The following is a 10906-nucleotide window of genomic DNA, read 5'->3' as shown; positions in this document are numbered from 1 at the left end:
GAACATGCATTTGTGTGTAATAAGCTTTTTTTGGTAAAAGATTTATTGTACGTGTTTGTATATGTATATATTTATATGATCAACAGGTATACAAGAATGTTGGTTATTACAATTGTGCAAATTGTGGGTTTTCGCGCTGGTTGAGGTTGAGTTGCGAAGCGTTCAACCAATTCACTGTGTTTGCTGTACAAAAGCATATATGTAGTTATTAAAACACCTTCAGTCATATTGGAAACGGAGAGACAACGATAAAGACAACGTAATGTTAACTGGCTGGTGGTAACAGTGTATAGACATTTTAAAAGACCTCTTAACATATAGGCTAAACGAGCCGGAAAACAGTAATCTGTTATTTAACGGTCAGTGTCGCTGTCGCTCGGGACAAAATGCTTGAGTAGAAAATGGACTTAAAGGGGTTTCCTTCCTACCACTACAATCATACTCACTGCTGGAGCTGATACTGTCATCTACTCTTATCAAGTACACACCTTAAGCTACAACGTTAAAGGTGAGCACTGCTGCATTAGGTTCATTCTCCTACCTTCCTCATTAGACTCGAATAACGGTCATGTACATGTACGTTTCTTTGTGAAGCTTAACCCTTGCATGCCAACCGTTCGACTCGTGCCGACTTGTATGTAGATTGTATTGTGTTGTTTTCATACAAATGCAAACACAAAAGCGCTGGTTTCAGCTGTGGCACAATGTCGCTTATAAATACTATACGATTCATTTTCATTCCTATCACTAGCAGCTCTCTTTTGTGATGTACTAAAAATCTAATCCAATCATTTGCCTTCATCTTTCACTGTGTATGTGTATGTGTGTACTTTCCTTTCTGCTTATACATTTACGAAATCTGAATGCTTCTTCACATTACTTCAACTAGAGGTAAAGGTATATATTCCTCTAGAGAGCGCAAATTAGACCTTTTTTGCCTTGGAGACCTCGGTCAAGACTGCCCATTCTATAAAGCTAGTTCAAAGCACATCGATTGATTTAAACCATTAACGCGTTCTTATACTCCCTACTGTCATCAGACTCGTTGTATTTCTTTGTTCATGGGCATTGAAAGGTTTTATAATAATAAAAGCAAACACCAATCTTGCCACGTTCGATCCTAAAAAGATATACAAAATTACACCTTATCTTCCCATCTGTCCTGCTGATCTCACCGAGATTGGATGCTTCGAAGGACTCTGTACCACCCAGGAGGCACCCTCTATTTTGCTCCAAAAAAAGACAAACATGTGTTTGGAGAGCGTTTTACACATAACCGTACACAGATTGCATACTTCTGTGCTCGTGTCCGCCTAAAGCTATGCAATGTACAAAGCAAATGTTCTCTTTCAGTGCCATTCCTTACAGCCTGTTTATCCCTTTTGAACAGTGTTTAGTTTTCCCGTTGGGTAGAACCTATGGATTTGGAGTTGGTATTCGTTGCTTTGCACCTTTGCTTTGCTGCCAATTCTCTCAGCTTTAACGTATTGTGCTGAAACCGTACTCTCGTACGCTGCAATTTGTTTGATGTTTTTTGACCCGTTTGGGGCGCAATGTTCTCGTGGTTGGCTTTTGTTTGCTGTATCCCCTGACATCCTGACTAGACAAAACACTGAATGGGAAAACCCCACCACACACACACACCCACAGGCACCCAATCCACCGAAAATGGATGCCGGTTCAATGGGTTGAGAGATCCTTTCGTAAAACTCACGCCACGGACCGTCTGGCCGTCGTGTCGCAAGGTTTGTCGCTTCAAGCAAGTCGCTGGTGGAGAGCGGTCTTGTGCACGAGGAATATCTTGCCGTCGGTGTCGAGGTAGACCTGCGTGGCACCGGGCATTGGCCCGCTGGCGACCAGCCCGCTCCCCACCACCCCTCGCTACACGAGCAGCCGCCCTGCGGCCGCACCGTTGGTGCCGCGCGTCGAAATCGTTGCGGTCGAGCGGCGCGTCGACACGGTCAGCGAGGTGGTGAGCGTTCGCATCGAGCTGCTGCTGCTGTGCTGGTTGCGCAGGTTGCGCGTCCCGTTCGAGATCGTACCACAGCGGCCCCGATCCGCGCGGTCCACCTCGCTGGCGCAGCACAGCGGTGACGACAGTAGCCATCGGAATGGTGGAAGTCTTCTACAAAGCAGGAGATGGATAAAAAGGGCACTCATTAGGTTCGGTAGTGTGAAAAACATATGGGGTGCTGTCAGCTTACTTCAGTGTGCGCACAAAGTGCGTGGAAAAGAGACAGTAGATGAGCGGGTTGGCGGCCGAGTTGAGCGGGGCCAGACTTTGGATGAAGGTGGCGATCGCGATGTTGGTTTGCGTTTTCGGGATTTGCTCGAACACCTGCAGCAGATCGAACACGATGTACGGTGACCAGCAGAGCACGAACACGATCACGATCACGATCGTCATCTTGACCGTCTTCACCTTGGCGCGGGGTATGATGCCGCGCGAGCTGGCCCGTCGGCTTGCCAGCTCGGCACAGCCCCCGTTGCGCAGCGGTCGATCTGAGGGAAGAGAAGGAAAAAATGGTTAGCAAATGTAACATCAAGATAATTCACCTTGGAATTCCTAAGAAATACTTGAAACATACAACATTCAAACAAAAAAGAAGCTATTTAAACCATAGCATGAAGCGCCTAAAGGTATGCACAATATGGTGTGGTGTATTACTTGACAGTTACTCGGCGCTCTAGCACCAATCGAACACGACATCGAACATGAAAAATGTATGGCATTTGACATGTTTGTCTTGTTTGTTTGTTTGTGTCTGACGGTGCACCTCCATTTGATTATATGGGTTTGTTCGTGTCGGATATCGTGTTCGATTGCTGCTAGAGCGCCGCCTTAACCGTAATACTACTAAAAGCCTAAAGGTATGCAATATTAATGTTTTCTGTCTGTTAATGCTACTTAAGTTAAAAGTACTTCAAAATAACTTTTACATAACTTAACGTTTAATAGAAAAGTAAAACAAAAAAAATCATTCTACTTATTACGTGCCCTATAAGTGAACCATAAGCTCGCAGGCAATGGAATGTATACCTATTAAATTCATAGTATTCTGTTCATCTCAGTTCTGTTATTTTTCAATGGCTGTTCAAACATGATTTAAATGTAACACAAACTACTGCACAAAAAAAAACATCCGCATCTTCGCCAAAAATTGCACCGAGCGCAACGGACGAGCGTCGCGTGTATAAAAACGGGAAGTCCAAAAATTCGATTCACAGCATGGCTGCACACCAACTCAATACCAACATAAAAAGCAGGAAATTAAACTCGTTCCAAGAATTCCAAAGGCACCGTTTCAAAACTTCATCACGGCAGCTTGCCATCTACTTACGTTTGCCACCGCCGTTCGGGCCCGGGCCGGCCGGCCCTAGCATCGAGCCCTTGCTCCAGATCGTCCGTATGATGATGACGTAGCACGCCGAAATGATGAACGCCGGTATGACGAACAGTGAGGCCGCGACCCAGCACATGTACACCTGCCACCGGAACGGGTCGCCGAGATCGATCCAGCACTGCAGCTGATCTGCCGATCGTTTCGTGGCGTGAGGAAACAAGTGCGCGGGCAAATTGGAAGCAAATTGTAAAATAAAAAAGGGTACTCCTGCACCCGCCAACGCCATACTCACTCTGTATGGTGCGCTCCTCGTACAGGTAGAACATGGGCGATGAAAAGACGGCACTGAAGCCCCAGGCGGCGGCCACCAGGCGACGGGCACGTTTCCCTGCAACGCGATGGAGAAGCCCAGTCGCCCACGTTGGTGAGTGGTGGTGGTTTGGAAATTGGAAAATCGTAGCGAAGGGAAAGTTGTGGTTAAAAATAAAATAAAATACAAATGTTTGCAAAAGAGCAAGGGGGAAGCGAAACGGTATCCGTGTACTTACAGCAGCCGGAAAAGTTCATCGGGTGCGTGATGGCGTCGTACCGGTCGATGCTGAGCGCGACCAGCACGTACGTGGACGCGTACGTTACCCACACCTGGACGAAGCGGATCAGCTTGCAGGCGACATTCCCCGCCAACCAGGAGATCGTTATCCGCTGCACGATGTCCGTCAGGACGCTCAGCAAACCGACGCTAAGGTCTGTGGGAAAAAAGACACGCGACAAGCGGGTGGAAGGAAACGGACGTGAGCGTGTTAAATAAACCAAAGCAACCAGGCTTTCCCTGTCATCGTTTTGCGGTTGCGGTGTATGATTCAAACGCGCAATCGATTGTTTGCACAAACCAACAGCGCGTTGCAGGAAGGATCAAATTAAATCGGACACCTTGCGGACAGAAGGTGCTGTGGCGGTAGCAGTAGGGATGTGGTGTTGTGATTTGTGAAGCAAGTATTTGCCGAGGCTATAAAAATAGCTTCAAAGGGTGGAGGTATTTTTGTGCTGCTTTATCATCTTTTTTATCATCGCAACAACACAAGCAGGGATAAGGTTGTCATGCGTCCTTTTATTCACTTCAGGGAACCATAGAGGGTGTTTTTCCAGTAAGCAGCACAAAACAGGGAAAGCAAATTCTCCTCACATTGAACTTCCCACCGTTCACCGTGGTCCACTCACCTGCAATTGCAAGCTGTTTGATGAAAAAGTTCATTCTTGATTTACGATTTTTGTTGAGAAACAGCGTCACCAGAACGGCAGTATTGCCGAGCACGATCACTACAAATAATATCCATAATACTGCAAATTGTTCAGTCTGAAACGAGAGAGAGAGAGAGAGAGAGAGAGAGAGAGAGAGAGAGAGAGATGAAACGACCAGAGAAAAAGAGGGAAATTTACCCAAACAGACAATCCATCGATCATCGCTCCCGCGGTGTAAAGTGTTTCACTACTACTGCTGACGTGCGGCGGTAATGATCCTGCTGGGAAGCATGGCAACCGGTTTCTCTTCCCCCCCCTCCCTTTCCCCCCAAGAGGCAAACGGTCACTATTTTTGAACACACGTGACAGACAATAATATAGTCGGCGGTGGCTGGTGATGGCTCAAATATCGTGCGGCTCACTTAAAAACGCGACCTGGGAAACGTCAAATGTCAAGCAACACTGTCGAATACTTGACGAACGTGTGCGGGTGTGTGTGGGTTTGCATGTCTTTTTTTGGTCTCATCCTATCTGTTTCGTTTCTTGAGATATAGGACGCTTTAGAAAATTGGTTTTCTTTTTGTTGTTGTTGTTGTGAGCTTCACATTGAAGAATTGAATTGACGGTTTAGGGATTTCTATCCACCCCCGTGTGTCACAACAAAACAGATGAATGAATGATCTCGCTAAAAGCGGGAAGACTTTTCAGTGTGTGTGTGTGTGGAAGAGGAGAAAGGAGGGAGAGGGTTGGGTGGATGGTGGTTCCATTGAAATATGGTTGCATTTGTGTATGTGACGCTGCTAGAAATTGTGGCATAACGTACATACACGCTAATTGACGTTGAAGCGAAATTCGTTGAAAGAGTGAAATATGTAAATTAAATAAAAATGAACACATTTCCTTGTCAAAAAAGCTAATAATAGCGCTTTACGTAAAGGCGTTTTTTTATTTCGTTGCCTTTAAATCCCTCCCAAACGCATCCCTTATCCGAAGCGCCCACACGCTCGCACAGCGCTTAAAAGCGTGCGGATAATTTAATTTACACAAGCACTTCGATTAAATGCCAACTGTAGCAAATCTCGTCAGCTACCTTTTACGCGCGAGCGCGTGTAGTGTAAAATGCTCCATTAAACGAGAGCTGCACACGCTTAATGGCGGGTGGAATTGCATTCTAATCGATCGAGCTACTATCCCACTATCCCACTTGTGGGTCAATAAAATTGCAATAAAATCCACTCCCCCTAGCCGGAGTGTCCCATCGCTCGGGATCGCAAGCAAGCGAGCGAAAATTAGACGCCCCATTTAACACCCAACACGTGGTTGATTATTGCATGTGTGGGGCGTACCCGTGCCCATTACTCCTCTGCTCGTGTGTCGCATCCGCGCGTAAGCACTTTGGTGCAAATGAGCCCTTTACCGATTGAACAGTGCACAACGAAGCAGGGAGAGAACAGAGGCGGAGAGTTTGAAGTAATCATCATTATAATAATCCTTCTCCGCAGCACCACCATCATCGGGCACAATGTGGTCGATGTTTTTCATTAGATGAGGAGCTTTCGTGCTAAATTTGGCGAGCTTTGCCTGCCCATTACGATCCGTCCGTCCGCATTAGCATGTGTACGCGGGGAGGCGCATGGAAGCGCATGGCAGTGTGCGGCAGCAGACGCGGGGAAATGGGCAGCTAGCGAAAGGTTACACTCATTTAGCTTCGGCGTCAAGCACCATTCTCGTGGCATCTCGGCCGTCTCGGGACAATTATTGTAATGAGGCGAGCGGTTTAACGAATCAATGGCATGTGTTGTTGTGTGTTTTGATTGATTTTAATGAATCGCTTTTCTAGTGGCTGATTGTTTCAGCCACATCGGAGAGATTGGGTGTGTGGGTAGGAAGGGAACGTCATATTGTTTTGTTAAGTGATGGTTCGGACCAGTCGGATGGGTTGGATTAAATGAATCAAGAACGTGTTGCCGTTCGAAACCTTATGCGGTTTATCGGTTGAAGTGCATTATAAGGGCTGTTTGGAATTAGGATTTTCCATTAAAGCACATTAAAGTGAATTATGCGCAAGATATCTTATTAAAGCATATTTTTGACTAAACTTACAAAATTTAGATATTTCATATAAATATTTATAATACAGGATAAAAGTTTCACGGCGTTTCACTGATTTTAATAGAAATTTTTGGAATATGCCCACAATGTTCCACAAGAAGTTTTGCGTGTTGCTTAGTTGCGGTCGGATGTAGCAGTAATTAAATCTCCTGGAAGACAATAAAAGTACTCTTTATCGTTCAATATGCTTGGTCAGAACCAATGCTCTTCACTCGACTTGGCGTTGCTTCAACTTTTTTAATCAAAAATTGATCATTAAGAACTTTTCCCAGTGCATGACCGTTCGTCGCTGGAATTCTTCTCGCAGCACAAAAGCAAGAACAATTCAGTGCTTGATCAACAAGAAAAGGTCTGGAAAATAGATAAAGCCAATCAGTCTTCTAATTTGAAGCTTATATATAACCTTATAACCTGTGTAACATTAAATCCATAATTACAATTTACTGCAATACTTTTCTAAAATACACACAGTCATAAATCAGTTTTCCATGATTGAGCTCGGAAAGATTCGATGACTTGCGATGTTTGTGTCGTAGCCACCAATCACTAATTTGACCATTAACGCCATCTGTGAGTAATTTTGCACACCACGAGCAAGCAGTTGTAGAAAAAAAGCCAACAGTTTGAAAATCAAATTCAAAGCAATTAAAAGATTATTTGTCGCTCTCTCTCTTTTTTCTGTATCAATTTCGTGTTTGTCCTCCTACCACCTCCCCCACCCCGTATCACCAACTCCACCACATCCATATGGATGATGTCGATGGTTCACTACACGATAGTGCACGGCTCGACGCCGCGAGCTGGAGTTTAATTTAATTCCCAGTCAAAACGACGTGCCTCACACCTCGCGCGCGCGCGGAGAGGGTCGGATGAAACGGTTTCGCAAACGAGCACGGTAGCAAGCCTACACTTGTCGATTGGTTTCGTCGGACGAGCATACATATGCAAGGCCGACGGGGAGTGCACGGGGAGCGAGGGAAGCTACCGTCAAAAAGGGTGGTGGAGTGCGCACCGCACCGATCTGGCCCGATCATATCGACGCATCTGGTGGGCCCGCCCCGTTTGGCCACCCGCCGTGCGAGCCGGGGGGAGCGGGTGGCGCACGGGAGCAGTAGCATGTAACGGTGACAGGTGAAGACATGTAACTGTAACTGCAACTCACTGCAGCAGAGCAGTCCCCATACATGGGCACTTCGCATTCTCATAAATAATTAATCGAATCAAAATACCTGATCGTTGCTGCCCCTTTGGGCTGGGGCACCCCGGTGCGAGCAGTTGGGCAGCGTCGCGAGCATCCGTCATTGGCGTATGGCCGCCCCAATCCCCATATCGGTACACCCGGGACCCGGTCTGTACAGTGAGGGGAGGCAAAGGTACAAAGGTGCATCAATTTACCGACCGATCAATCTAAGACGTTGGGGTTCAGGGCGCTCGTGTGCAGTGTTTGACTCTGCAAGCTTTTAGCACACCCATCAGTGCACCCTCCTTTCTGCACCTCCCGCCCGAAAACGGACCATTTACTAATGAGCCAAACTTTATCAATTAATTGGCAATAATTGTACCATTTAGCTCGGGAGCCATACTTTAACGCTCCTTCGCCGTGCAGCACGAGTCCGGGGTGGGTTCCGTATGCTGCAGGGAGTAATGGTGCCATACGCCACGGTAAAGCACGCAATAGTGCAGCTCTTAGAGGCTCTAGGCCCTAGGGTTGCATTCGATTCTGCCATAGAATGCCGACAGACTGAGCGGTGGCGGCTTGGGGCGCTCTTGGTTACGCGGCGCGCTCGAACGCTTTCGGAAAAACATGGCGTGCTTGCTGGCACGTGCTGCTGTCCAAAAAGGGGATAATGCTGGCCCGTTTTTGAACGACCACCGGCATGGGGTGAGGAGCAGAATGTCCAGCACCAATTAGGAAGTTCGTCAGCGGAGCGAAATTTACAGATGTCAGGCTCGACACGAATTACACCACACCCGGCCGAACATTGTGGTCGGGTGCTGTTTATCCGTCACTCTCCGCGGATGGCGCAAAACCGTTTACATAACGCGAATGAATCTACACGCACGCAGCGACGGTTAGATCGGTGATGCATCATCGGTTTTGGTTTTGGGGCGGTGCGGCTGCTGCTTCTGCTGCTACTAAAATGTATCCTCCCGAACGCCGACACATTGGATGGCGAGCAGAGGGGACAGAGGCTGTCCATAAGCGTCGTACGAAATGACACCTGCCTGCCGTACACGGCGTACAATTAGATCATTTTTACGTCCAAAACAATACACAGCCAAGGTTGAAAAACGCGATGCGAAGCGGTACTGATGACGGACAAATTGTTGTACTCAGTATGGGACACAGCCTGTCAGAGGTGTAATTTCTGTCGATGTATTTCCAGCATAAAAGGTTTGCTCGAACTCCATAAACTGTACCCACAAGTAGCCAATCGTTTATGGAGTCGATCCTGGCGTGGATCGATCGAGCGAGCGGAGAGATGAGTGCTTTGTATCGGGTACAGCTCTTTCACTTTCATCGCTCATTTTTATGGCACTTTCTGCTTCGTTTCGGAGGGAGAAAACAAAGCCCGCCTATAAACGTCAACCTCATTCTGTCGGGGTATAGAATGAAAACCCCTGCACGGAATGCAGGGGACGGGCAATTACGCTTCCGTTCCCTTGGGAGTGAAATCAATTTTATGCGTACGATAACACATAAAACGTCCAAACATGCTTTTGCTCACAAACCTTTTTTCGCTATGCCAACTTCCTGGTCCGTCCGTTCGAGCAATGGTTCGGATAGGCAAGCCCACCAAGACAAGCAAAAAAACAAACGAAACAAGCTATCATAACAAACATTGTGCTCTGCTCCCAGGAAGAGTATGCTCTGTTGCGTTGTGTTCCCTTTTTTATGTGTCTCATCTCACATCGTTCATAAATCAAAGGCGATTCCAGGCGATACTTGACATCCGATCGCTTTCGTGCGACCGATTAGAAGCAATTCCCGCGCGGGCGGGCGAACACGCCTCGCCACCCGGAGCGGTCGAATTAAGCGGCACGGTGTGTAAGTGAAACTCAGAACAGGACCTTTTCCGATACTCCCGTTTTTTTTTTTGGGATCGGCGGAACGACTTCCAGGAACTCTCCGTACACTAAGATTCCGTAAGATGTTGGGGGAAATCCTCGTTTGGCGTATTGCAAAAGCACGCGCACATCACAAAGAATCCCGCTCTTCCCTGGGAGAATGTAGGCTTTCGGGAAGGATTTCTCGGATATGTTGAGCCATTTATTTACTTGCCTGGTTTGCTCGTTCCCCATCCCCATAGGTTTGGGCAGCTCAAGCACAACACAACACAAGCACATTCTACGAAATGTAATGAGAGCAGTGTCTGAAGATGGTGGATGCTTTGCAACAACATTCGTATGATTGTATCGTGCAGGAATGATATTGCTGAAATGACGGGACAAGTTCCGCCGTGGCCTCAATCGGGGGAAAATATTGCCAGGAGGGGGAGAGGAATATTTTTGCCAGTAGACCGGGATATTGTCTATTACTGGGAAAAGCGTTTGTTTACTCTATATCACTCTAAGCACGTGACCTTTGACTTTCGAACAACAGCCGGCACGAAAGGACGTCTGATGATGGGCAAATACTCTGGTTTGAGTGTTTTGAAAAGCTCGAATGAGTATAAGTAAGTGCATTGCAATGCCCGTTTTAATGTTCCAATTTAACGTACCATTGGAACGGCAGGCTGCAAATGTTCTGCATAACTTCTACCAATAAACTCTGCGCGTTTGTCCGTTTTATGTGGCCTACATTTAACCTTGCGGTCCTTCAAAAATATGCTCCAAACCTTTCGAAGGCGTACCGGACCGTTTCCCCAGTAATTTTTCACGTCAACTTAACTTTCCAACGCCTGCCATGCCAGGGATCTGGGACGGCCATGGCCCCTTCACAGCCTACTTCTCTCTGGGTCATTCGTCATGGCTTGTTGAGTTCGAACGCAGAACCACCCAAAAGCCCCAACGATTCAACCAGCAATATCCTCCGGCGCCAGCCACCAGTAATCATTCCTGCTGAATGTGGTCCAGGAAAACCAACCAACCAGCTCCAACCAAAAAAAAAAAAAAACAGTACAACAGGAATTCATCCCTAACTGTGACCCATTTGTCAACGCAACCGATACGATTCATCAGAACCGGAAGCAATGATGGAAAAGCGGTAT

At 47.0% G+C, this 10906-nt stretch overlaps 1 protein-coding gene across 4 annotated transcripts in view; it reads right to left on the bottom strand.

Moving 5' to 3' along the window:
- Positions 1 to 13: 13 nt before the first annotated feature.
- The window catches only part of LOC120948986 (cardioacceleratory peptide receptor-like), a 52052-nt gene continuing 41159 nt past the window's right edge, over positions 14 to 10906 (bottom strand). For 3 of the 4 annotated variants that reach the window (XM_040365899.2, XM_040365901.2, XM_040365900.2), the window contains 6 exons: positions 4563 to 4698; positions 3893 to 4090; positions 3637 to 3732; positions 3342 to 3533; positions 2205 to 2502; positions 14 to 2125 (listed from right to left, as the gene is read on the bottom strand). In XM_040365899.2, the coding sequence (XP_040221833.2) occupies positions 1882 to 2125; positions 2205 to 2502; positions 3342 to 3533; positions 3637 to 3732; positions 3893 to 4090; positions 4563 to 4698 (1164 nt within the window). In that variant the 3' untranslated portion in view covers positions 14 to 1881. Of the gene's footprint in view, positions 2126 to 2200; positions 2503 to 3341; positions 3534 to 3636; positions 3733 to 3892; positions 4091 to 4562; positions 4699 to 10906 lie in introns of those variants that run through there. The other variant, XM_049605195.1, reaches the window with a different exon arrangement.

This window comes from Anopheles coluzzii, chromosome 2 (genome assembly GCF_943734685.1).
Source record: "Anopheles coluzzii chromosome 2, AcolN3, whole genome shotgun sequence".
NCBI classification, from domain to species: Eukaryota; Metazoa; Arthropoda; class Insecta; order Diptera; family Culicidae; genus Anopheles; species Anopheles coluzzii.
The sequence above is the reverse complement of the archived record's forward strand: the minus strand, read 5'-3'. Positions and strand labels throughout refer to the sequence as shown.